Here is a 27,777-nt window from a genome sequence, read left to right on the forward strand (position 1 = left end):
AAACATTGTTTAGAAGCTGTAAACAGCTATGTTAGTGTTTCTGGGTTGGCAGAGATGCAAACAATGGAATGTATCCATTTGCTTGGGCTGTTGTGGATGTAGAGAATGAATATAACTGGACTTGGTTTATATAGAAATTAAGGCTGATTGTCCAAATATTCAAGATGGTCAGGGTTTTACAGTTATATCTGATAGGCAAAAGGTGAGTTTGAATTTACTAAAGTCTCCTTTGGCTCTTATTCTTTGTTAAAAAAATTCACTTAAGGCTGTTTGGTTTTACTTTTTTAAGGGTTTGTTGAATGCTGTAGAGAGAGAATTTCTCAAGGTTGAACACATGATGTGTGCTAGACACATATACGGGAATCTAAAAATATTATTTCCATGTCTAAGTGAGATGAAAGGGATGTTTTGGAGGGTTGCTGAGAGTTACATATTGACTGAGTATGAAGCTAATCTGGAAAGGGTAAAAAATTATGATATAAGGGTGTATGAAGAAATAATGCAGAGGAATCCAAAGAATTACAGTCTTACCTTCTGCAAACCCACAACATCTTGTTTAGATGTGCACAACAACATGTCAAAGTCATTCAACAATGCTATTGATCCTTCAAGGTATTTGCCAATGGTTGAGATGTTGGAGACAATCCGGAGAAGAACAATGCAGCATATTGAATTGAGGAAGAAGAAAGCAGAAAAGCACAAAGGTAGATTCACAAAGAGAGCTGCAGCATTCATAGCTGAAGAGCAAGAAAAGCTAAAGTACACCAAGAATGTTCAAGATCATCAGAAGGTAAGTGTGAGGTTCTTGATTGTGACAAATCTGTCGGCTTGCATATGAGAATGCTAACTCGTGCTTGCCGAAAATGGGATATGAGTGGGTTCCCATGTCGTCATGCCTTACGAATCATTTCTCAGAAGGAGCTTAACCATGAGGATTACTCATCTGAATGGTACTCAAATGCAAAACAGAAATATATATATATGCTTCCAACATAGAACCAGTCAATGGTTTGCGTTTTTGGAGGAAAACTAGAGATGTGATCAAACCACCTCATACTTTGGTTGAAGAAATCGAAAACATGAGAAGAAGAAAACCCAAGCCAAAGAGGAAGAATGCCAGACATGAATCTCCAACAAAGAAAGCTTCAAGGAAAAACATGATTATGCATTATGGGCGATGTGGAGAAGCTGACCAAAATGTAACCAAGTGCAAGAATATGGTGTTGGAGATGTATAGGCCAAAGAAGAAAACCAAGTCACAAGGTCAGACTCAATCACAAGGTGCATCTCAGTAACAAGGTCCATCTCAGTCACAATGTGCATCTCAGTCGCAGGGTCCATCTCAGTCACAAGGTCCAATTCAACCAACACATGAATAGATCAGGTTTACCTCTTCTCTTAAATCTCACTTTGAATTTTGTTAACTGCTTTCTAATATTTACTTGTGTTATCTTGAAAGAGTTGATGTTTTGGTGGGTTTTTGGTGCATGGAGGAGTTGCTGTTTTGTTTGGTTTTTGGTGAAACATGGAGCATCTATGAGTTGCTGTTTTGTTTGGTCTTTGGTGAAACATGGTGGGTTTTTCGGAGCATGAAGGAGTTGATGCGGCTTATGAACTCTTACTTTTATTTTTCACGTTCTTAGTATGTCATTGATCTTAAAACCATAGGTGTAACATTTTAACAATTTCAATGTGCGAACAAGGTTTTGCAACTAATTATTGTCAAACATTAAGGTTTCATGCACCAGTTCAATCTTACATACTCAAAACATAAACATGTAAATCAAAATCATCACCACAACACATCCGATCATATTCTTCAAGCAACGAAGCTCCATTTTACACTCTCTTATCTCCTTTTCAACTGCAGCTTCACAAACACGAGTTTCCATTCGGAGTGTTTCAATCTCTGATTCACAAGAATTTACACTCTTTTAAAAATGTGATTGAGTCTTCTTCGATATGATCCATTTTCAACTTCAAATCTTCAATCTCTTCAACCACACACTCATCAGTCCATTTAAACGTGTGATACCATCGAGTCTGCAATGATACACAATCGATACTCAAAATCAAAATTTCAAACATAATGAAGCTAGATTAAAATTTGTAATTTGATGGTACCTCTTTGGATCCTCTTGGACAAAAGTGAAATAATCTTCCTGGGTTTTTCTGCGGTCTTTGAAGTACCCATTCTTACAGCTTCGCCGCATCTACATCTTGTTGGGAATCCTCTTACTTCCATCTGTTTCGCGACACTCTCCTCTGCGGCAAAAGGAAGAACACAAGCCCTAATTTTAAACTTTTTCCCAATTGTAAAAAGATGTAGTTTTATTCTTTGCCAAAACACATGCCCATATGATGAAACAGCGTCGTATTACTACGTTACAGTGCCACATATCATCTGAGTCATCACCATTAAACAGCTACTTAACGTTGTTTAATCACATGTTGGAATCGGCAACATCACATACAGTTCAGGTTGCAAATTTGAAAATTATTGGAGTTCAGGTTGGTAAATGCAGGGCCTTCAAGTCTGGGTACGAAAAAACGTTTCCCAAATAGTTGGAGTTGTTTTGGACCGTTTTCCCACTTGTGTCACCGATCTTTACAGCTCCAATGACTAAAGATGTTGAATTCAAGGTACGATGACCATCATATAATTTTGTAAGAATTCTCCATTATTGAGTTCATGGTTCTTTTGCAAAGCTGTCTATATTGAATGACTAAAGATGTTGAATTCAAGGTACGATGACTAGATTGTGTATTCTTGTCAAACGTACTATCCAAAATCCTCTCCCAATAGCTGTCTTTGGCAGTGGATCATCAAGAATTTGTTATCCATTAACTCTCCCAAATTCGATCGACGCCCCTTTTGATTACAAGGTTTTTCCTTACCAGTCAAAATGTCAATATTCTTCACATTCAAAACAAATACAATTAATTATGCTTAAATTTTTAAACAGAACACCAAAATAAAACACCTAGTATTTTTTTAAGAAAACAATGAAAATCTAACTAAAGCCATACCCATTTGTGTAGGATCATGGTGTTTTTCTCCTATCATGCCTCATGTTGATTAGTGACAATTTTGTAGATGGACCAGAATATTGTATCTAAAGTTCTTTTTTTTTTTTTTTTTTTTTATATTGTATCTAGGTTGGAGAAGCAAATATATATGTAATGGTGCAGAGATTCACAGTGATGCGATTGCTAATGACAAATACATAATGTGGGGATGATAAATAAATATATAAATCTACCCAGACATTTGTTAGTTTCTAAATGCAATTCAAGCATCTGTCATTTACCTAAAAAAATCTGTATCCCTTGTTAATTCACAAACTATTGTTTCAATTTGATTAAGACACTTGATGGAAATCAAATCTAGTGTCCTTTACGGATTCAAGAATCCTAGTTTCATAATTTTTTATATATTTTAAAGACAACATACGTTTAAATCCCAAAACATCATTTCGAAAGTATTTTAATTTTAAAGATTGAACCAACTAAATTTAATGGGATAAGATATGTAGACCCTTATCGATTAAAAGAATTATATAGGCTCGACAGATGATTCCTTTTAAACTGAAACCTCTAACCCAAGAATTAGAATATCAATATTTTCCAATTTGGTCATACCCCCTAATCATATAACTACAAGAATTTAAAGAGTACACACACAAAGTCAATCCAACGGTAAAAGAGAGCAGTATTGATGGAGCGGCAAGCGACCAAACAACAAATAGTGCTGAAATTAATAATGTCTCACCAGAATTTTCCAGCATTAATTGAAACACACACAACAAACCTCTCCTTATTTAATGAAACCACATTTCAAACACTCATATTTTCTCTTATAAAGAGACGCTATTCATTTACAGCTCATGGAATCACACTATTCCAATCAAAAACCACACATTAACACTATGGAACACCTCAAAAGTCTCTTCACAATTCTCTTCTTAATAACTTTGTCGCCGCTGACCGTAACGTTTGCAGGTAAAATACCGGCGATTCTAGTGTTTGGCGATTCTTCCGTAGATGCTGGGAACAACAACTATATCCCAACGGTTGCAAGAAGCAACTTTGAGCCATATGGACGGGACTTTGTTGGTGGGAAGCCAACCGGACGGTTTTGTAACGGAAAGATTGCAACGGATTTTATGTCCGAAGCGTTAGGGCTTAAACCGATAATTCCGGCATACTTGGATCCTTCTTACAACATTTCAGATTTTGCAACAGGTGGCACCTTTGCTTCCGCGGCTACTGGCTATGACAACGCCACTTCTGATGTTCTGGTACGGACTTTAATTTATTTCCCTTGTATTTATTACATATACTATTTGGTATGTTACATAAATAAACACGTCTTTAATTATGGACATTTATGATTGTTGTCAAAAACATACCATCATACTTGTTTATATTCTTATAAAAAGTCTACTAGCAGGTTTTTTTTTCCACTACTAAAATGTATGTGTTTATTATATAAAACAACATTTAAATTTCATATCATCGGATAAATGTAATGTCTAGACAAAAATATCGATGATATTGATTAGAAAGGTTATTTAGGGATATGTTCCAACATTTGTTAGTTATATATTTCGTTGATGGCGATTGCAGTCAGTACTACCTCTATGGAAACAACTCGAATACTACAAAGAATACCAAACAAAACTAAAAGCATACCAAGGAAAAGGCAAAGCTACAGACACCATAAACGACTCCCTATACCTCATAAGCATAGGGACCAACGATTTTCTCGAGAATTACTTCGCTTTTCCTGGCCGTTCTTCGCAGTACTCTGTTGGTCTTTACCAAGATTTTCTAGCTGGAATAGCCAAAGACTTTGTGAAGAAGTTACACGAACTTGGTGCTAGGAAGATCTCATTAGGTGGATTGCCTCCAATGGGATGCATGCCATTAGAGAGAGCCACCAACCTTGGCACGGGAGGCGAGTGCGTTGGACGCTACAACGATATAGCGGTTCAGTTCAACGGAAAGCTTGAGAAGCTGGTTGAGCAGCTGAACAAAGAGCTTCCTGGTTCCAACGTCGTTTTCTCAAATCCCTATGAACCATTTATGCGAATCATCAAGAACCCTTCCTCTTTTGGTAAGTGAACTAACAAATACCGTCATAAATAACTTCATTATCTTCTCTGTTTTATACTATATATGTATTAATTGTTTGAATGGTGGAAAAAAAATGAAGGGTTCGAGGTGGTGGGAGCAGCATGCTGTGCCACGGGGATGTTTGAGATGGGATATGGTTGCCAAAGGAACAACCCATTCACATGTACCAACCCAGACAAGTATGTGTTTTGGGATTCATTTCACCCAACACAGAAGACTAATCACATCATGGCCAATGCTCTCATGAACAGCACATTCGCTCACTTCCTTTAAATGATTTTTTTTTTTTAATGTTTGTATGGAAACTAGATATATATGAGAGTACTTTCATTATTAGGGTGTTTATTATATATAGGGATTGCTTCCCAAGTTCCCATATTTTTGATCCAATAATTAAACAATGCAGTCTGTATGTATTTATATTTCAGTAGACCTATGTTTATTTTTGATCCAATAATTAAACAATGCAGTCTGTATTTCTTATGTGTTAGTTAGCGAAACCTATGTTTATTTTATAAATTATGCCATGGTGTGTGTGCCTAGCCTATGTAACTTATTTTATTATCTTTAGTTATTATCTCTCCAATATATCTGTTTTTCATTGTGAAACTTTTGGGGCGCTGTGTTAATATTTCAAAATTATCAAACATTTGTAACTTTAAACTAGTTTTTTTTCTATAGTAAAAATAATACACTAATACTAGTGCACTATTTACAATACAAAATTATCTACGCGCAAAATAAATAATATATGAATGGTATACCAGTTCTTCACGCCTTCATGTTCCAAAAACATGATTCAACTCTCAGATTTACTATTAAATCTCCTATAGTACTACGAGTGGTTAAAACTTAAAACCCAATTTTTATTTAACAATGTTTAAACGACACCTTACAAGTGTTTGACGACAAAAGAAGAAGAAAAAAGTCGTTCTTAAATAGACTTTTTGTTTTAGCTATTTTTGAACTTAAAATATGATTTTGCTGTGTCAAAGAACATCAAAAGTGAAACAAAGGTTTCCCAACCGCCAATGATGCAACTAAAAGTTATCGTAGAGAGAGTTGACAAACTTTTATATAATAAGATTTATCTTGTAAAGGTATTTATTGATTACTCTTTGATGACCATGTTCTAAATTTACAGCACAAATATATAAGAAAAATAGTCAAATTGTGCAAACTGCAAACTATATCAAATTTTTTATCTTCTACATATGTTTCCATCAGATGGAGAATGAGGTGACGCCACAGTACCTGATTGTTACCAGCAGAAGGATAAGGAGGGTTAGTGTTGCGAATTAACGAGATCAACTGCATAACCTGTTAATTTGCTGCCTCCGAACACAGTGGCAAACCCCCTAATGGCGTAGGAACCATGAATTAATTAGACCAAAACGGCACATATATACTTTTAAACTCTTTTTTCTCCTCCTTACATTTACAGATTTACTTAATTTTTTAAGTCAGCCAACTACACTAAAAATATTACATATGAGGAAAAGAAAATATATAAAATCAAGTCGACAACAAAGATTATATATTTTTTTTTAATATCTTATATAATATGAGAAAGGTTTTCTCAACTTTTGCTAAAGATATGACACTTGGCTTACTATATTTATGACACCTATATTTTTTTGGTTTGGACCTAATTAACTAAATTAGTTTGTATTTTGGACCTAATTAGTTAATTACAGGCCCATGAAACCAAAAAAACAAACCATCAACATTTCCTTTTTCTCTTTTTCAATCAGAAACATATGCAGCCTCCAAGAATCTATAACCACCATATATCAGTTTGTGATTTCTTCTTGGAACTATACCAACATTAAATTAAATTTATGGGTTTCAATTCTAAGGTTTAATTTCTGTGTTTGAATCTTGATTTTCACGGGCACAAACAGAATTAAATTTAAGTAAGATGGTGGGATGGTATTATTTAAGTAAATTAGTTTACTTTTAAAAAAAATATAGAAACCTAAAATTTTGAGCTTACTTCTGGAAAAATTACGTAAGATTGTGAGATGATTTTGATCTAATTCTATAATTATGAACACAATCAGTTATGTTGTGATTTGAAATAATATCATGATTTTATGCACTGCCTTATATCTACCCATTATTTTCCTCAGTTTGTAGTTTTTGTTTGTATTACTATTCATTTTTAACTTATTATTTTGAAACACTTGCAAATTTATGATCATTAATATTTGATTTCAATTTCTTCTCTCCCTTAAAGGCTCAAACATTCTATAAAGTTTGGTTTTCTAAAAACAACCTATTACCATACAAACACATTCTCTTTCAGACTATTGTGAAAACCTTTTTTTTTTTGGTCAAACACTATTGTGAAAACTTAAACACTAAATTTATATTCTGTCCTCAATTCAATCTCCAACAGACAACAAAACACAAGTAACAATAGTAACGTTGTTCGGATCATCCATTTTTGGAAAGTTCCTAACCTTAGAAGAAATATTATCTTACTAAGGCTCTGATTGGTAACGCATGTTACTTATTGCTGTAAAAACTTTAACTTAAAAATTTTAGCTGTAGAGAATTTGACTGTATATGCTTTGACTGTACAAACTTTAACTGTTAAAATTTGATTGGTAACAAACACTTTTTAAAGCTGTAACGGTTACTTTTATTATTAAAAATATTGAAATGATGATATTAATAATGATAATAAAAATAAAATAATAATGATTGAAATGGATCTTAAAAGAAAGAGAAAAAAATAAGAATAATTAATTTATAAAAATAAAATATGTAAAATATATATATATATATATATATATATATATATATATAAACTTGTGGAGAGCTTTATTATTATTTCAATCATATGGAAAATAAGAAAGAGAAAAAATAACTACAGCTTTTTATTATTTATTTTTTAACAGCCAAAAATGTCTCACATTTGTGCCTTTAAAAATTTGTCCGTACAAACTAAAAGAACGAGCAGTTAGACTTTTAAGGCTTTTAAAAATAATAAAGCAGTGTGAAACAACCGACCTTTTTTTTTTTTAATAAATAAATAATAAATAATAATATAATTAAAGAACTACAACTAGTGGTCCCATACCCACTAGCCACCTAACCACATTCACAATCCAACAGCGGAACCACATACCAATAAATATCCAATAAAACAATATCCAATAACCAAATAAGTAATATCCAGCATTAATCCCAAACAGCATAAATCAAACAACCAGCAATCCTAACAATGCTCTAAGACTCAATTCTAGCAACCTAACAATGCCAGATAACCATACAATCAAGTCCCTAGAACATCCTCCTCTTCATTGCCTTTGATTCCACGATCACACTTTGCCTTTACCTGCACCACAAACACAAATTGAGATGCATGAGTATTTGATAAACACTCAGTGAGGCAATCCTCCCATCTACTGGGCTATACACACAAGCAATNATATATATATATATATATATATATATATATATATATATATATATATATATATATATATATATATATATATATATATATATATATATATATATATATATATATATATATATATATATATATATATATATATATATATATATATATATATATATATATATATATATATATATATATATATATATATATATATATATATATATATATATATATATATATATATATATATATATATATATATATATATATATATATATATATATATATATATATATATATATATATATATATATATATATATATATATATATATATATATATATATATATATATATATATATATATAAACTTGTGGAGAGCTTTATTATTATTTCAATCATATGGAAAATAAGAAAGAGAAAAAATAACTACAGCTTTTTATTATTTATTTTTTAACAGCCAAAAATGTCTCACATTTGTGCCTTTAAAAATTTGTCCGTACAAACTAAAAGAACGAGCAGTTAGACTTTTAAGGCTTTTAAAAATAATAAAGCAGTGTGAAACAACCGACCTTTTTTTTTTTTAATAAATAAATAATAAATAATAATATAATTAAAGAACTACAACTAGTGGTCCCATACCCACTAGCCACCTAACCACATTCACAATCCAACAGCGGAACCACATACCAATAAATATCCAATAAAACAATATCCAATAACCAAATAAGTAATATCCAGCATTAATCCCAAACAGCATAAATCAAACAACCAGCAATCCTAACAATGCTCTAAGACTCAATTTTAGCAACCTAACAATGCCAGATAACCATACAATCAAGTCCCTAGAACATCCTCCTCTTCATTGCCTTTGATTCCACGATCACACTTTGCCTTTACCTGCACCACAAACACAAATTGAGATGCATGAGTATTTGATAAACACTCAGTGAGGCAATCCTCCCATCTACTGGGCTATACACACAAGCAATAAGATCTCTACATGCCACAAACAACAATCAATAAAACAAACCAGGCAATATACATAGCATGCAACGACCATCGTAACTGAACAAGGGGTGTCGACCGACACCAGATGGTGTCGATCGACACTGACTATCTGGTGTCGACCGACACCAAACTGGTGTCGACCGACACCCTGCCCGACACTCCCGAAAACCCTAGTTTGCGTCGACCGACACCTCCACATGGCATCGTTCGACACTCGCTAAAGTCCCGAGCCGTCCTCGCGTTGGTGTCGACCGACACCCCAACTGGTGTCGACCGACACCGATGCCGAGCAGCGATTTCCCTCGATCAGAAACTCCGAATCTCGCCTCCAAGCTTCTCCAATCCGCTCCTTGCACTCCCAGAAGCCAAACCCAGCCCAGACAGCAACGAAATATCATAGAGAACTCAAAGAAACAACCACATAAGCACCAAATCACATAGAATCTAGAGATCTTAGCTTAGATAAGCCATGGTCATGCACTCACCTCTTTGCAGGAAGATTCTGACCAACAAGAACGAATTCCCTCACTCCTAGCAAGCTTCTAGCACCTTCCCAGCCTTGGATCTCCCAAGAACAGCAAGGAATCTCTCAATCTCTTCCCAAAAGCTCAAGAACACTCTCTCTTTGTGTTTTCTCTCAAAAACGGCGAATAAGACAAAACAACACGACCCTAGGTCGTTTTCTTCCTTTAAAACTCGATTTAGGGATTCCCTAAACCAACCACGCAAACCGGACAATTAAAATTGAACCGACCAAACCGACCACAATTGGTGTCGATCGATGCCTCACTAGGAGGTGTCGATCGACACCCTTACCAAAATACCAAAATTTGGTTTGCGGGTGTTACACAGTGAAAACATGATTGGTAAAATTTTGGCTTTTAAGACTTTAAATTAATTTTAAAGTCTTTAAAGTCTCTCCCAATCGAGCTAAAATCTCATAACACCCTTTCTATCAAAACAAATTCTCAAAACTCCCTCAAGATGTAGCTTAGTGGTTGTGAGCTCCATGCGCACGCGCGCGCGCCCAGGGTTCGAATCCCACTATGCGCGGTACAACTGGTACAACTAGGAGATATATGGTACAACTATGCGAGGACACTAGAGATGAATTCTCCTCCCAATCAAGCCTAAGTCTTGAAATTTTTTTCCCAAAAATGCAAATTATCTTTACAATTGTTCATCTTTTGATGACTTATGCAATCATTTTAAAACATTTATAAAATAATAAAAATTGCATGTGTATTTGATTTTAAAACAATTTTAATATATAATGATATAATTAGGAAAGAATTACTCAAATGTTATCCAAAAATTGGTTTATTACTCATATCTATAAATCTTTTGAAAATTACTAGAATGTTTAGTGCCATGGGTGTAATTACAATTTACCCCTTAGGTTTTGATTTTCGAATTTGAGTAAAAACTTAAAAAAAAAATACACATCAGCAAATTAAAATAGACATCATTCTCGATTTTACATGTCACTAAACAATTTTTTTTTCAGAATCCACAATTACAAAAACCACAGATCTAAACATGGTTAAACCAATCTTTCACTAAACCCTAAAATTTTTTTAACCTTGAGTTAGTCATCATCTCAGCCTCCCTCACCCCCATTATAAATTGGAGACTTCGTCTTCTTCATTTTTCACAAATCTCTTTCGTCCCTCACTGTTAAACCCTAGATCTTCTTCTTCTTTCTCAAAATCTTTCAATGGCGTCCGCATATGTTGAGTTCCGGTGCTTCGTTGGAGGTCTAGCCTGGGCCACCGATGACAGAGCTCTTGAGACAGCCTTCTCTCAATACGGCGACGTTGTTGATTCCAAGGTCTGTTACACGCCGAGATCGGACTCCGAGTGATCATCCCCGACGGATCTGTTCCGATCTTGTGTTTGTCTGTTACTTGATTCGGTTACTCTGTTACTATTCGTTCGTTCTTTGTTACTACTACTGTTACTTGTTTTTTCTCTAATCGGTACGTTCATCAACGATCCTGCCTTCTTTGCTTGTGTTTTATCTCCAACTCGGTATGATTTGCTTCCCTAGTTACTTCAAGCGTTTACTTTGTTTGCTAATTCGTATGGGATTTGATTCCTATGTGTTCCTTCTCTTTAGAGAGCTTGCAATCCAGATTGCTGAGCAGTTTGAAGCTCTAGGAGCTGATATAAGTCTTAGGTGTGCTGTGGTAAGCTCATGCTTTTAACTATGTTTACCCTATTTCAAATATGCCTGTTATAACAATGGCTTAAAACTGAATATGTTTCCTGATTTTTTTTTAGCTTGTTGGAGGTATAGACAGGATGCAACAAACTATTGCTCTTGGGAAACGGCCTCATGTTATTGTACGTTTTTCTGTTCTAATCTTATGGTCATTTGTTTGAGTCACTGCAGTTATCCTAAGTGAACCTAGTAGCTAACTATGGTATGTTGTTTCATAGTAGCTAACTATGGTATGTTGTTTCATAGGTTGCAACAGCTGGAACCTTTCTCTTGATAGTGTTGTGGTTTTAATCGATCAAACTGTCTCTCTATAATATTTTGGAGTGGAAGATTTAAAGGAACAATTTATTAAGGTCACTGAATTTGTTTTGTCCTTCTAGGTTCGTAAACTTCAAAGGGCATGTTTGAGGAATCCTGTGAAGGTATGAAAACATGAGATAAATTGATTTCTTTTGTCACAGCAATCATAGTTTGAGACTTTGAGGTATAACAATTGTATATGTTCTTTGCTTTCTTCCAGATTGAACTGCCTCCAAATACTCCACAGTCGATACTCTTAAGCAGCAGTATCGGTTTGTTGCTGCTAAATACAAGGTACCTTAACTACATAACAAAACGTAGTAAACAGATAATAGGAAGACAAAGTCTTATCATTGTTGGAGAGAGTTCAAGATGCAAAAAAGTTATCCGCAATGGTATATTTACTCTGCACTTTTACTACTACATGTAAGAAGGTTTAGATGTTTTTGCTTTTAACTTCAATTATTAACTGAAATATCTGTTTTTTGTGTGTGGCAATTTATGTTATAGAATATGAAAGAATCAGGAGGTAGGAAGAAGAGAAGGGGAGAAGATGATGAAGAGAGAGAGGTTCGTAGGAGGTAACAAGGACAGAGGTGATGGCAAAGACAAGAAATCTTCTAAGAAGTTCAAACGGTAAAATGGCTCTGTTTCTATTGTTTCCCGGCAACTCCACTCACCAAAATTTTGAATTCAAGTTTTGCATATGAACTTGGATAATTTAATCAATTTTTGTACTCGTAATTTGTATTTTCTTTTCTTTTTTGCACATTATTATTATACCATCACATTTACACTCTAAATATAGTTTGTGACTATGCTCAGTTCGAGATGAATTGTACTTGGGGATGTAAAGTTATGGCTGATTTGTCTATTTTCAAAGTTATGGCTGACTTACAGTTAAGTTACAGCTGAGTTATATACTTCACACGCCTGAGTTATGAATTAGTTATTAGATATTAGTACATATTCTTCTTTCTTTCCTAGGTCTTTTGTTTTATCAGATTCCTAATAAATTATCTAATGAAAACGTCTCTCGATGTCACAAAAAGTGTTGTTGGGGAATCGCGAAAAATTACTAATTCTGTGTCTGTTCAGATCCACACATAACAAATATATAAAGTTAGCTTTTCTCACAATATATTATTCAAATTAATTAAAAATTTTGAATTCTAATTGCGAATAAAAGAAATAAAAAGTATTTTTCAAATAGTTAACTGATATGGCTGATTTATCGACATAAACGGTTGACTTATGAAATATTGGTAAATTAGAATTATTATAACTCAAAATTAAAATATAGAATGAAAAAATGAATATTACAATCATTCTAAGCAATAAAAAGTAATAATTATAGACAAAGATTGATTTTTACACGGTCTGATCAAAATGTGTAAAACATTCAAAATATGACATTTAGGGGTTAGGGTTAGGGTTAGGGTTTGAGGTGTAGTGTTCATATTTCCAACATTATGGGTTTTAATATAACAGTTTGATTTTGGTTATATTGTGTTTAGTTTAAGGTGGTAATTTGGATATACTAATATGATAACCATTTTAAAATTTAAAAATTTTTGAAATTACTTTTCGGTTATTTCCGGTTATGTGTCGGTTAAATGAACATATAACCATAAATAATCTAAATGTTACCCAAATTAGGTCGATTAACTTAATATAACCGATAGCAAGCCGAATATAACCGTAACTAACCGAAAATAATGGAAAAAATAGTTTCCGGTTTGGTTCGGTTTGGTCGGTTATTTAGTCATTCTAATTTGAGGGTTGGCTGAGTTATTGTAAAGTTATGGCTGAGTTATCGTTTAGGGTCTTCTCAATAATATGAAAACGTATTCTTCTTTCCTGGGTCTTTTGTTCTGTCAGATTCCTAATAAGTATTAAAACGTCTCTCGATATTACAAAAAGTGTTGTTAGGGAAGCGCGAAAAATCACTAATTCTGTGCCTGCTCAAATTCACATGCATAATAAATTCATAAAGTGAGATTTTTATCACAAGATATTATTGCAAATAACATCTGGGTCTTTTGTTCTGTCAGATTCCTAATAAGTATTAAAACGTCACTCGATGTCACAAAAAGTGTTGTTAGGGAAACGCGAAAAATCACTAATTTTGTGCCTGCTCAAATCCACACGCATAATAAATTCATAAAGTGAGCTTTTTATTACAAAATATTATTGCAAATAATTAACTAATTATTATTCGAATTTAGAATTTTATTTTTCTAAAAGTATTTCTCCAACAATTGAATATTAAAATTATTATAACTCAAAATTTAAATTTAGAATGGAAATATGTCTATTATTAGGTTAACAGATGATTTCACGCCAAAATATCGCTTTACGGCTGAGTTATAACCATTGCGGGAAAACGAAAGGTCATGTGACGGCTGAGTTATAATCATTACGGGAAAACGAAAGGTCATGTGACGGCTGAGTTATAGTGAGTTATGGCTGAGTTATCACAAGAAACAATCTGAAAGTAAATTGATGATATATATGACTTTACGGCTGAGTTATAATATATCCTTTGTAAAATTGTTAACTCAAAAGATTATTCAACATCATGAAAATTTTCATGAGTTAAAGATGTGGTAAGTTGAGTTATCTATTTTTTTTAATAAAAAAACGAAAATTCAGTTATATAATACAAACAATTATTTTTTTCGTTTTTATTTAATTTATATATCCAGAAAAATAATTTTTATTGTTTCTTTTATTTAATAACCTTTTTAATTAGTTATTTTATTTCTCCTAAATTATTATTTTTTATTATAATATTGAAATGAAAATAGACATAGACCTAAATTTTATTCAAAAATGTTACCAATCACTAACAAAACTAATTTTTTTGAAGTTGAGTTTGAATAATCATGTGTTATGGTTGATGTACAAGTTTGAGGTATATCCTTTGTAAAATTGTTAACTCAAAAGATTATTCAACATTATGGAAATTTTCATGAGTTAAAGATGTGGTAAGTTGAGTTATTTATTTTTTTTGTATAAAAAAACGAAAATTCAGTTATATAATACAAAAAATTTTTTTTTTTCGTTTTTATTTAATTCATATATCAAGAAAAATAATTTTTACTGTTTTTCTTTTATTTAATAACTTTTTTAATTAGTTATTTTATTTCTCCTAAATTATTATTTTTTATTATCATTTGAAATGAAAATAGACATAGACCTAAATATGATAAGATTTTAAATATTATGGCATGCATGTAGTTAATTTTTTAATTTGCAATGTAACAAAGAAGTTTAGTTAACAATGTAACTCAGCCACAACATGAAAAACATTACAGTAATTAAAAAGCAAAAAAAATTGCTGCCAAACTCAGCCGCTTCATCAACTGAAAATATGTAACTCAGCCGTATCGTTTGATAAGTCAGCCGTAACTGAATAACATTCTAGTAATTAATCTTTTGCTAATAAGTCAGCCGTCAAACGGCTGAGTTGTCGATAAGTCAGCCTATGACAGCTGAGTTATAATTTTTTTACCATAACTCAGCCGTAACAACATCTCATAAGTCAGCCGTTTTTCATAACTCAGCTAGTCGGAAAATGGTAACTCAGCCGTGTCGTAGTGATAACTCAGCCAAAATTTTGATAACTCAGCAGTGTCGTATTGATAACTTAGCCAAAATTTTGACAACTCAACCATCTGGTGAAAACTCAGCCATAAGGACGGCTGAGTTATGCGCATAACTCAGCCAGATTTAATAAGTCAGCCGTAACGCTTGGCTGACTTATGAGCATAACTCAGCCAGATTTTCATAAGTCAGCCGTCCGCTCTTACTCAAATGTTTTTCGATAACTCAGCCACAACATACCTATAACTCAGCCGCAACATACTCTGTAACGCGTTACGGCTGAGTTATGGTTACATGTCAGCGATTTCTGACGTGGCGTCTGACGTGACAATGGTATTTTTGTAATTACGTTTTTTCTGGTAACATAAAACAGGGGCACGCTGGGTATTTTGAAAATACCCGAAACATTCTAGTAATAAAAAAGTTTTTAGTAGATTCTGGTAATATTACCTAAAATGAGTAACATTTGAGTAATTCACCCTATAATTAGATACAATTAAAATAGATAATGATTTGAAGTTTTAAAAAATAAAACATGTGTCAGATTCTTAGAATAAGAGTTGTAAAAAACCTTACTATATCATATCATCTAATAATAAAATCAGGTTTTCTTTTGGCAAGCTTCAAAAGGTTTCATTTGATGCTCTTTTCTTTCACAAGTGTCATTTTGTTTCTTTAAATTTTTAGTGTAACAAATTTATTCAATTGAATTTACATAATAAAAATTTCGCTTAACAAATAATTTGATGATTACATAGTTTAAGGATATGAGATTATAATATATATATATATTTGGGTTGTATAGGATAATGTCAAGTAATACATGGCTATTTTAATTCCACACCTTAATATAAATAATTCACATGATCTTGATATTACATTATTTATTTCATTTTTAATGCATTTAAAATAAACTAAAGTATATTTTAATAAAAATTACTAAATAACTAAATGAGAATTGAATATATTTAAACAACATACAATTTTAGTTATAAATTCACAGTAATGTAGTTTATAGAAATATATTAATATTTAATAATTGTATATCTATAACTCTCACTTAGTTTATGTGACTTATATAACAATGAAATACTCCCTCCGTTTTCATTTAGTTGTCAGTTTAGGGGGTTTTCAATGAAAACTAGAATTTCACCCGCGGTACATCGCGAGACTAAATTTTAAATTATTGTATTTTAAATAATAATTTTTAATTTATTTACTTTTCAAATTCTCAATTAATTAAATTTTGTCTAATTAATTTAGAAAGTTTGTTTAGAATTTTTTTCTTCTTCTTACGTTTTATAAAGTTTATAACCTAATTACATTAGATTTGTTATTAGATAGAATATAAAATTCTAGATTTGTTTTGTTCTCTAGAAGTAAACAGAGAGGTATATGCCTATATAGTATGTTGGTGTATATTTTTATGTGTATTTTTTTTGTCGGAATATTAAGAATGTGTTATAGTATGTGTAATATTTTGTAGTTCATATACTAAATAATTTATAAGTTAATTTTCAAAACTATGATTACAAATCTATAGTATGTATGAGATAAACTAATAGTTTTAGTGTTGGTTTTATAGTCTAAACCCGCCATGCTAGGCGGGTGAGGCAACATGTTCAAAAAAATTTAATCCGCAAAAAATCTGTGACAACCCGTCCTGTGACCTGCATCAATTGGTGACAACTTGTCCTGTGGGAAGGTTGTTAAAGGGTGAGGACCAGGGTTCGAGGAACGCCTGGCGCACCAATAACCTACTGGTGGATTGGGATATCCACAGTGATGGGTTAGGATCGATACCCTGCAGGGCCAGCTTGGAGTCTGTTGGGACAACTAGCGGGGGGCTAGCAGGGTCCACGGATGGTCCGTTGGGGCAGCTAGCGGGGGGCTAGTGGGGTCCGCAGGACGGGTTGTCACAAAATCATTATACGAAACCCGTGAAAATAAAATTAGTTTTAAATACGTAATAAAAATAAAGATAAATCTGTGAGCAAACAATATCTTTTATATTTTCTTATTATTCCTTGAATAAGATATCAAATTGAATGGTAAATATGTTTGTTACCTTTTTAAAATCATACAGTTAGTTTTTTCTGAATGATTGTTTAAATTCAAAATTTATGTAGAACAATTACACCAAAATTAATGGCATTTGCTCCTATAACAATTACACCAAAATTTATGTAGAACAATTACACCAAAATTAATGGCATTTACTCCAAAATTAATGATTGTTTCTACAAATAATCTGATTTTTTTTTTTGGTAAGGATAAACAATCTAAATTGTGTATGAAGAAAACATTGTTTTGTAAAATTGGAAACTTAATATTAATTAAATTAATTATAAACTTAATATTTAATGTTAAATCTTGTTTAGGAGTGGTTTAGATTGTTTTGGAAATTTCTTTAGGATGAGAAATCTTGTTTTCAAAAACAGAAATTTAATATTAATTAATTGGAGGAAAAAAAGAGAAAAAATATTAATTAATTAAATAAAAAATAAATAAATAATCAATACTAATGACATGATTGTAAATAAGTATGAACTTCAGGATTTATTTCATAAATGTCTTCAAAAATGTATATATTGATGTTAAGTTTATCCATGCTGTTTTAATATTTTGATCAATAAAAATTAATATAAAGATTAGTGTATTTATTACCCAATTAAATAATAAAATTTCTATATGTTTTAAATTACAATTTTTCTTATAATAAAAAAATACACACTTTACTAAGGGCATCCTTAATAGGAGAACTTTTTTTCATGTTCTTAGATTAAATATATTGTGTAAATAATCTAAGATCAGTTGTTAAGATCATAGGTTAAAAAAATGGGGGAACTAATTATGGTGTTCTTAGAATAAATATAAAGTGAAATAATGTAAGATCAGTAGTTAAGATCTTTTGTTAAAAAACTAGTTTTTGGGAGAACATGTTTAAGATCATAAGATTTAATAATATAATATTCATAAACATTTTACAAATTATAAAAACTTAAAAAATAACATTTAAATTGCTTACTTATAAACTTGAAATTAAAATGTAAAAAAAAACTAACATATTACATATTACCAAATTTATTCCATATATGCTCTATCAAATCCTCCTTTAATTTCTGATGTGCTTGTCGATCACGAACTATTGTATGACCATCACCTAAACCCTCAAGATTTGTAGACATATTTACTGAAAACGAAAGATCCGGACTAATTCCGGTTCCATCTTCTTGTTGGAATTCATGTGCGTCATAGAGTGTGTATGAATCTCGTTCATCCTCGACAATCATATTATGGAGTATGAGACATGCTCTCATAATATATGCAATCTTACCCTTTGACCATAAAAGAGATGGATTTTTAATCATGGCGAATCTAGATTGCAGGAGTCCAAATGCACGCTCAACATATTTTCGTGCACCTTCTTGTTTTTCTGCAAACAAATGATGTTTCGGATGTTGTGGTTGTGGGATGGATTTAACAAATGTCGCCCATTCCGGGTAAATACCATCCGTCAGATAGTAAGCCAAATTATATTCATTTCCGTTGACATAGTACGTAACTTCGGGAGCTCGACCGTAAATAATGTCATTAAATACTGGTGATTGATCAAGAACATTTAAATCGTTACAAGTACCTCGAGCTCCAAAAAATGCGTGCCATATCCAAAGATCTTGTGAAGCTACCACCTCCCAAACTATTGTTGGTTTACCGGTGCCTCGTGAATACATTCCTTTCCAGGCGGTTGGGCAATTTTTCCACTTCCAATGCATACAGTCGATGCTCCCAACCATCCCGGGAAAACCCCGCAGTTCTCCGTAAAAGAGTAGCCTTTGAAGATCCGCTTGTGTGGGTCGGCGTAGGTATTCAGCGCCAAACAAGTCAACTATTCCGACGACGAAATGTTCCAAACATTTACGAGAAGTCGATTCAGACATACGTAAATATTCGTCAACCGAGTCCGCCCCTAGCCCATATGCTAGTAATCGAATTGCTGCAGTACATTGTTGTAGCGGTGAGAAACCATTCCGGAAAGTTGCATCCTTTTTTGGTTTAAAATATGGAACTTCTTCACTGAGACGATTCACAATACGCAAGAACAATGACTTGTTCATGCGAAACCGTCGGCGAAATNTGGCGAAATTGCTTCGTCGTGTAAGTGGGATTATCACTAAAATAATCGTTCCACAAACGTTCGTGGCCTTCTTCCCGTTGTCTTTCGATATGAGTACGTATATTATTTTCCTCTGGAATTTCCTCTTCAGCAGCTTCAAATTGATTATTAAATTGCTCTTGGAAAAATTGGTTCATACTATCACTATTTCGATCATAATGATAGTGAAAATTGTTAAAATTGTTGGAAGAAGATGCCATAGCAATGAAGAAGAGAAAGAATTATTTGTTTTGGGTGAGAAGGAATGAAATATTTTATTTTGGTTAGAGAAAGAAATATTTGTTGTTGTAGAGAGAAGCAAGGAGCAAGGAGGAAATGTTTGTTTTGGTGCAAGGAGCAAATGTTTGTTTTTGATGAAAAAACCTTGTGCTCTTCTCATCTCATATATACAAGTGATGAAACTAAAATCCAAAGAAACAATGTCATGTTTCTCGGGTTCACATACGACTACATAGCAACATCCACACATAATTCACGACAACATTCACGGGTTCACATACAACCAGTGATGAAACTAAAATCCAAAGAAACAATGACGACTACATAGCAACATCCACACATAATTCACGACAACATTCACGGGTTCACATACTATCAAACTACCCTAAACAAAAATCCAAACAACATCCACACATAAACATCACGGGTTCACATACTATCAAACTAGGGTTGCCGTGGTCAGTCACGGGTTCACATACTATCACACATCCGAAAGCAAACAACATCCACACATCACGATCATTACTTGAGCTGGTTCACGTGGTCAGTCAGCTGTATCACTCAGTCCTTGAGCTGGATCACTTGATCCTTGAGCTGGATCACAAGTACCTTCAGCTTGATCATTTGGTCGTTGAGCTGTATCACTTGTTCGTTGAGCTGGTCTAGTTGAGCTGGTTCAATTGTTTGTTGAGCTGGTTCGTTGAGCTGGTCCAGTTGAGCTGGTTCAATTGTTCGTTGAGCTGGTTCCGGAGGGTTGTGAATCCAGTCGCAGGAGCTGGTTCGTTGAGCTGGTTCCGGAGGGTTGTGAATCCAATCGCAGTAGCTGGTTCGTTGTGCTGGTTCCGGAGGGTTGTGAATCCAATTGCTCTTGCTGGTTCCGGAGGATAGTAACAAGTCTCAGCCTCCTCTTCAGACTCAGTACTATAGTCTAATGGGCTGTTTATACCATAGTCATATTCACGGTCCATTTCTTCTTTCAACCTGAAACCGAAACACATATATAAGTTCATGAAATTGATATGGATTAACATATAGCATATTAACATTGATATGGATTCACGGGTTCTAAACATTGAACAACAAACATAAACATTGATCCATTCTAAATATTGAATCAAATATAAAACATACACATTCATGAAAAACATATAGCATAAACAAAGAAAAAGGGATTCATTAAAAACATAGAGACCATAAAAACATAGAGACCATAGTTAAACATGGATTCGCTTAGACAACAAACAAACAAGACGGATTCGTCTAGTTAGAATAGTTCCGCCATTAGCTTCTTCTTCAATGCTTTTTCATCATTGTCTAGGGTTTCATTCTTGGCAATGAGAGTGTCAAGAATGGACATCTTTTGGAGTTGTTTCATGCCCTCTAAATCCTTCTGTTTTATCTCCCACATGTGATTAAACTCCGCAGATGGTGCAGCCTTCTCTTTGCCTTTGTTCCTCACTCTTTTCGTTGCCTTGATGCCCGCGGGTCTGCTCTCCTGCTCACCAAAGACAGAACCCGTAGATGGTGCAGCTTCATCAGCTTTTCTCTTGTTAGAACTGGTTGTCTTCGGAGTGGGGTTCATACCCTCGAGACTTGTCCCTTTCTGTTCATAGCGTAGAACATTCCAAGCATACTCCATACTGAACTTGGTCTTGTACAAGTTAGTGTAGATTTGGTGAGCATTTTGTAAAACATCTAGATCGTTCATCCCACTAGCTCTCTCACTCTCTGCCTCTGCAAAAGCTCCACAGAACTTGCTCACATCCTTACTGATCTTTTGCCACCTTTGTCTACAATGGTCAGGGCGCCTAGGCTCAGCACCATCACAGACATGATTACTTGTTTCGTAGTAGTCTCCTATACGGATCCAAAAGGACCCTGACTTTTGCCCATTCCCAACTACTGCATCCTTCGATGTGTTTAACCAGCCGCTTATTAGGACTAAGTCATCTTGGGTGGACCATAGCCTTCTCTCCCTTCGCTGTTCTGCTGTCTCTTCTGTTTGACTAGGAGCTTGACTCGGCTGTGAACTCGGCTGTGAACTTGGTTGTGAACTTGGCTGTGAACTTGGCTGTGAACTCGGAAGTGAACTTGGTTGTGAACTAAAATAAGGAATTTGAGAGGAACCAATGTTTACATTGGAAGCAAAGCTGTCATATGGGAAGTTAAGAAGGCTAAAGTAGTGTTGAGACTGATTGTTAGGAGTATTGTTTGATTCCATAGCAATCAGAATTAAACAAAGAAAAGATATTGTTCGAAGGTGGATGATAGAAGAGAAGTAAAAGTTATGATAGATTAGAAGAAAGAAGCCAACAATAAGGTTGATAGAAGAGAAGTAAAACAAGATGGACTTAAGCAAAGCGGTTGGACGTAAATATAGAGAACTTAAGAAGCCATCATTTAATCAAAAGTTAGGAGTTGTTAGGGAGTTTTAATTGTAAATAACAACAACCTACTTCAGTCAAATCAGAAGTAAATAAAAGTCATTTACTATTTTTCAAAGTAAATCATTCATAGATTTGTTAACTACTCAACTATATTTGGTGAAGCATTCATAAGTTTCAAACCATTCAAACCGATTTCAAAAGTATCACAAGTTTGAAAATTTTTGACAGTTTCACAAGTTTGAAAATTTGTGACAGTTTGAAAAGTTTAAAATTTTTTGACAGTTTTAAAAATAGCAGACAGTTTCACAAGTTCTTACACACACTCAAACCTACAGAACAAAACTACAATCACAACGACTAGTCAAATCTAACCAAAACTAAGAGACATACAAACAAACCAAATGATATAACATCCGACACTACAAAACGAAACCAACACCAAACCAAAACAAAGATGGTGAGACATACAAACCAAAACAAAGAAACACTTACTTGACAACAACAATGTCTAACATCCGACACCACAAAACAAAACCAAAACCAAACCAAAACAAAGATGGTGAGACATAAAGACCAAAACAAAGAGACACTTACTTGACAACAACAATGTCTAACATCCGACACCACAAAACCAAACCAAAAGCAAATATAATCACAGAATAAACACTAATATCACAACTCAAATCAGGAAACCAACCTTGCGACTAACCTTTAACTTTCGAGCAAACACAGGTTTCTTGAAGAATCCGATTTAACTTCCACTAGTTGACCTCACCTACAAACCTCCGAAACAAAGAAATTTCAAGTTTAATTCATCAGTTTTATTGTTGATACAAAAATCAAAATACAACTCTCGGAATTCAATCATAGATAGATATAGATTAATTCCAAATCCTATACTATAATCGTATAATGATTAATCCCAAATCCTATACTAAACTGAAACCTAATTGTTAACCCTAAACCGAAATCTTACAGATTTGAGATTAACCCTAAATCGATAAAACCTAATTCAAAGATTGAAAGAGGAAACGACTGTGACAAACTTTCTCTGTATGACCGGAGATTTGTCCGACAAAGGAGAGGAGGAGACAAAGGCGTTTCGAGTTTGATTTTGGTTTCGATTTGCCAAAAGCCGGATAAAGGAAACGACGAAGACAAGGACGGAATAGGATGGAAGTAGCTTCTCTCCTTTCGATTTTGGTGTTTCAATTGCCGAAAAACAAAGCTTCGGCGGCGACTATGGCGAGAACGAAGCTGTCGCCGTTTTCGCAAGAGAAACAAACCCTACACACGATTTCGTGCGAATGAAAGAAATGAAAAAATAAAAAATACTCAATTTTTTTTCGACCAATCAGAAGAGAGGAAGAATATTGGAACATCCTTTGGATCAGTTCTGAACCAAGATCAAAAATATTGATCTAAGCCCACTGTTACATATTTTTATTATTTATTGGGTTTAGACAGGGGGAAAATTATCCCATTAAAAATGACCTAACACTCATATCTCAAATCTCATATAATATTTTTATTTAACTATTATCTTCACTAACAATCATTACTCAGTAAACAGATAATTTCCAAAATCACAAAAAAAATTCAAAAAAAATGTAAACTAAATCCGTGGTACTACTAGTAACTAATATGGAAAAGAAAAAAGAAACCTACGGAGAAGATAAGCAAAGGCAGTATAATCATCCGTCGCCGCCTTAATTCTTACATCAATTGCACATCAATTTCTCATCTTCTCTGTGAAGGGGTATTTTCCCCCCGTTTGTTTCGATGAATTCGAATCTGGATTTGTAGTTCAATCGATATCTAGTAAGAATCTGAAGCTTTTTCTCTTTCTCGAATTTGATGAGTCTTAGTGATAGTGATGATGTTCTTGATTCTATAGAGTAGAGATTGATGATCGTGTAGAGAAAGCTTGAACCTTTTAAGGTTGGGATTAAATTGAAACTTTATGCTACTGTTTCTTGAACTCTTCTCTTTTCATTTTTCATGTTTCAGGTGGTGATGGGTTCAATGGATCATCTTCCAGATGAGGTTCTTATCAAAATATTGTCTTCTCTTCCAACAAAAGAAGCTGTTTCAACCTCTGCTCTCTCCAAGAGGTGGAGGACTCTGTTTACTTACAATCTTAGTCTTGACTATGACAACTCCACCATCCTTCTGCAATCCCGGAAGCGTAAACAGAAAATGCGCAGTACCGCCGAGAGTTTCCGGGATTTCGTGGATAAAACATTGGCTTTACAAGGTGGTAAACGTATGAAGTCCTTCTCACTGAAGTTTAAAGAAACACTTGGAGATGAAAACAGTGTGGCTGATGTTAATCGCTGGATACTTCATGCCCTTTTCCACGGTGTCTCTGATCTCCATCTACGGATAGGTACTAAGAAGCGGGCTTATTTTCCAAACGAAATCTTCACCAGCACCACACTGGTTAAGCTGTCAATGGTAGCACAATGTTACACCTCTTTGCTTCCTTTGAATATATCACTCCCCGCACTAAAGGTTCTCTTCCTTGATTCAAGTTGGTTTGACTCTACTTGTTTCCGTAATGCGCTTATCCCTGCTTGCCCTGTACTTGAGGACTGCACCATTTATCAAAAAGCTCGTTCAATGGGAATGCCATACGCCATATCCAGCAAAAGCATTAAGAGACTCTCAGTTACCTATAACTGTCCTTTATTTGTTGCTTATGGCATTGAATTATTTAACACACCCGGTGTTGTCGACCTTTACTACTCTGACCATGTTCGGCATTGTTATCCAAATTGTCATTTGGATTCAGTTGCCAAAGCTACACTGGACATTCATTTCTTAGATGATAATGCTGCTGATGTCACAGAGCTCCTCACTGGGATACGCAACGTCAAGAGCCTTCACTTGACTTCTTCTACTGTCGAGGTCAGTTTCAGTGTATGGTTCTCTCATCTTCTTTATGGTTAACAGGAACACTTTTTTTTTGTGTGTGTGTGTGTGTGTTTCAGGTGATTTTGTTATGCTGCAAGGGTGGAATACCAATGTTCGAGAACCTCGTTAAGTTGGAGTTTTCGGGTAGAACACGAAAGTGGAAATTTCTTCTGCCACTTCTGCTGGAGTGTTGTCCAAACCTAAAAACTCTGGTTCTCTCGGTATGAAACAAACCCTGAACGAATCGATCTTACTTTATATATACGACTTTGGCATGAAATTAAAGTAGCCCTCTCCTCTTAATGCTTCAGGGTCTGGATCAAAATTGGTTAGAGGGGATTCACATTCCTCCAAATAATCAAGTAAAGATGCTGAGTATCATGCACTATCGAGGAACTACGCGCGAGCTGAAGTTCATGAGCCATTTCTCAGCGAGGATGAAGTGTCTTGAAGTTGTGAAAATTCATGTTGCACCTCGGGTGGATGACTCCAAAAAGGTGCAACTCACAGAAGATCTGTTGAAGCTTCCCACCACAACTTCATCCAATCTCAATGTTCAAGTCATGTGATGATATCATTCATAAGTTATTGTTATATCTTCAAACATCAAATATTTTGTTTTCAGTGATTTATGATTTATCATTGGGAACAAAGAAAAAAAAACAACTTATTAGTTACCATGTTTAGGGGTTGCTGAGGTATATTGCTCCATAAGATATGGCTTCTTGAACAACTGTGGTTTCTATTATGAGTACCTTTAAAAGTTTGTAATCTTGTATTCTCCAACAACTTTGGCAATGGCTTTTATGTTATATCCTCTTTGTCAAATGCAGCTTAAACGACTCATAGTCTCATACAATTTCAATTCATTTGAATCGTCAAAGTCGCAAAGACTTTAAAATACATCAGATGGAAACAATCTATGAAAATCATAAGTTTCTTTAGTTAACTTCTCGATTGGTTTTGCGTGCGACTTTATGACAAAATTATACTTTAACAAAAGGGTCGGAGATCTATACTAGTATTTTTGCAGCAGTTTTTGCTCAAAAATACTAATAAAGAAAGTTTTAGCAATTAATGCTACTAATATAATTAATTCTGTTAACCTCTAACAATTTTATATGGACCTCTTAATATTTTATGGGCCTCTTGATAATTCATAATTTAAGAGCCTCCATCTATTTAGGTTGTAAACAAAACAATGTCCAAAATTTCATAGGACCCGCGAAAATATACTCTTTTGCTAATAATCTAAATAAAATTTCCGGAAAATGAAATTGTAGACAAAATTTCCGGAAAATTACATTGCAATAACTATGACATTAATGATATTCTCAATTGCCAAAATGATTCTGAATACAAATGAGTAGACTCTTGATTTATAAGGCATTCAAACTTTTAAAACTTTTATTTGGTTTATTCCGCTTCTTTATTTTAAAGATTTTTAAAAAGTTAAATATGATAATATTATACCGTAGATACACAATAAATATTAAAAGTTAAGATGATATAATGTGAGTTAAAATATCTCGGGACGGGGTTATATAGCAGGACGGGTTTTATCGATATTTATATAAAATAAAAATAGCAGTAATTCGGTGTTACACGGGTAAAACATCGTTTCATTATTTTGTTAACACTGTCAGTATCAGAAAATAGACATATATCTATACAAAAAATAAATTATATTGCGGTATTATATAGTTTATTTAACAATTATTATATAATTATAATATATTTAACCAACAAATACAATTTATAATTTTAATATTTTAATTATAAATAATTTTGCTCCGCGGTGTACTGCAAATCCTAATCTAGTTGATAAATTATATAATCTTGCGTACTAGATTTATAATCGTTGCGTTGCGCGGTACTATAATTTTTTTTACTATTAATTCAAAATATTGAATATAGATATAACATTTTTTTCACAACTAATTCTTTCTTTACAGTATTTCCAGTATATACTAGTCATTTCTTGCGTCTACTCTCTTTTTATATTATATAATCTTACTTATAATATATCAATTATGAAGATATATCATAACTATTTTTCATTTTCTAATACTCTTTTTTTTATCAGTTGAGTGATCGTTACTTATTAACGTAGAGATTCGGAGTTTTTGATCGAAGGAAATCGCTGCTCGGCAACGGTGTCGGTCGACACCAGTTGGGGTGTCGGTCGACACCAACGCGAGGACGGCTCGGGACTTTGGCGAGTGTCGATCGATGCCATGTGGAGGTGTCGGTCGACACAAACTAGGGTTTTTCGGGAGTGTCGGGGAGGGTGTCGGTCGACACCAGATTGTCAGTGTCGATCGACACCACCTGGTGTCGGTCGACACCCTTCTTTCAGCTACGATGGATCGTTGTATGCT

General features: G+C 33.7%; 4 protein-coding genes across 10 annotated transcripts; 3 read left to right on the forward strand and 1 right to left on the reverse strand.

The window, feature by feature from the left end:
* LOC104747139 (GDSL esterase/lipase At2g04570-like) lies at positions 3,879 to 5,661 on the forward strand. The gene is made up of 3 exons (XM_010468715.1): positions 3,879 to 4,301; positions 4,630 to 5,119; positions 5,219 to 5,661. Exons 1-3 carry the CDS (start codon positions 3,888 to 3,890, stop codon positions 5,410 to 5,412), a joined length of 1,098 nt encoding a protein of 365 aa, XP_010467017.1. The 5' UTR covers positions 3,879 to 3,887; the 3' UTR covers positions 5,413 to 5,661.
* On the forward strand, positions 11,215 to 12,974 carry LOC104747138 (DEAD-box ATP-dependent RNA helicase 36-like). 7 transcript variants are annotated; one of them, XR_761096.2, is made up of 6 exons: positions 11,216 to 11,753; positions 11,848 to 11,910; positions 12,035 to 12,072; positions 12,169 to 12,210; positions 12,309 to 12,483; positions 12,599 to 12,974. XR_761096.2 is itself a non-coding variant. In XM_010468713.2 (5 exons), the coding sequence occupies exons 1-5, from the start codon at positions 11,598 to 11,600 to the stop codon at positions 12,619 to 12,621; spliced, it is 459 nt and encodes a 152-aa protein (XP_010467015.1). In that variant the 5' UTR covers positions 11,216 to 11,597; the 3' UTR covers positions 12,622 to 12,974. The 7 variants fall into 7 exon arrangements, 3 of the variants coding, with proteins under 3 accessions (XP_010467015.1, XP_010467014.1, XP_010467016.1); XR_761095.2 differs by having other exon boundaries at positions 11,216 to 11,595; positions 11,684 to 11,753; positions 12,035 to 12,210; XR_761097.2 differs by lacking the exon at positions 12,035 to 12,072 and having other exon boundaries at positions 11,218 to 11,595; positions 11,684 to 11,753.
* Positions 21,358 to 22,314, reverse strand: LOC109129120 (glutathione S-transferase T3-like). Its single transcript, XM_019236760.1, has one exon. The coding sequence runs from the start codon at positions 22,312 to 22,314 to the stop codon at positions 21,358 to 21,360; it is 957 nt and encodes a 318-aa protein (XP_019092305.1).
* On the forward strand, positions 24,055 to 26,169 carry LOC104747137 (putative F-box/LRR-repeat protein At3g42770). The gene is made up of 4 exons (XM_010468711.2): positions 24,055 to 24,301; positions 24,491 to 25,390; positions 25,474 to 25,617; positions 25,708 to 26,169. Exons 2-4 carry the CDS (start codon positions 24,497 to 24,499, stop codon positions 25,963 to 25,965), a joined length of 1,296 nt encoding a protein of 431 aa, XP_010467013.1. The 5' UTR covers positions 24,055 to 24,301; positions 24,491 to 24,496; the 3' UTR covers positions 25,966 to 26,169.

The sequence above is a fragment of the Camelina sativa genome, chromosome 15, assembly GCF_000633955.1.
Source record: "Camelina sativa cultivar DH55 chromosome 15, Cs, whole genome shotgun sequence".
NCBI classification, from domain to species: domain Eukaryota; kingdom Viridiplantae; phylum Streptophyta; class Magnoliopsida; order Brassicales; family Brassicaceae; genus Camelina; species Camelina sativa.

What these genes read in the sequence shown, in the direction of transcription:
- LOC109129120 (XM_019236760.1), bottom strand. Translation starts at nt 22,314, where the DNA reads ATGGAATCAAACAATACTCCTAACAATCAGTCTCAACACTACTTTAGC.
- LOC104747138 (XM_010468712.2), top strand. Translation starts at nt 11,598, where the DNA reads ATGATTTGCTTCCCTAGTTACTTCAAGCGTTTACTTTGTTTGCTAATT. An exon ending in TAAGTCTTAGGTGTGCTGTG is followed by an intron (nt 11,754 to 11,847) that starts GTAAGCTCATGC and finishes ATTTTTTTTTAG; the next exon opens with CTTGTTGGAGGTATAGACAG. An exon ending in GTTTGAGGAATCCTGTGAAG is followed by an intron (nt 12,211 to 12,308) that starts GTATGAAAACAT and finishes GCTTTCTTCCAG; the next exon opens with ATTGAACTGCCTCCAAATAC.
- LOC104747137 (XM_010468711.2), top strand. Translation starts at nt 24,497, where the DNA reads ATGGGTTCAATGGATCATCTTCCAGATGAGGTTCTTATCAAAATATTG. An exon ending in TGACTTCTTCTACTGTCGAG is followed by an intron (nt 25,391 to 25,473) that starts GTCAGTTTCAGT and finishes TGTGTGTTTCAG; the next exon opens with GTGATTTTGTTATGCTGCAA. An exon ending in TAAAAACTCTGGTTCTCTCG is followed by an intron (nt 25,618 to 25,707) that starts GTATGAAACAAA and finishes TTAATGCTTCAG; the next exon opens with GGTCTGGATCAAAATTGGTT.
- LOC104747139 (XM_010468715.1), top strand. Translation starts at nt 3,888, where the DNA reads ATGGAATCACACTATTCCAATCAAAAACCACACATTAACACTATGGAA. An exon ending in ACGCCACTTCTGATGTTCTG is followed by an intron (nt 4,302 to 4,629) that starts GTACGGACTTTA and finishes TGGCGATTGCAG; the next exon opens with TCAGTACTACCTCTATGGAA. An exon ending in CAAGAACCCTTCCTCTTTTG is followed by an intron (nt 5,120 to 5,218) that starts GTAAGTGAACTA and finishes AAAAAAATGAAG; the next exon opens with GGTTCGAGGTGGTGGGAGCA.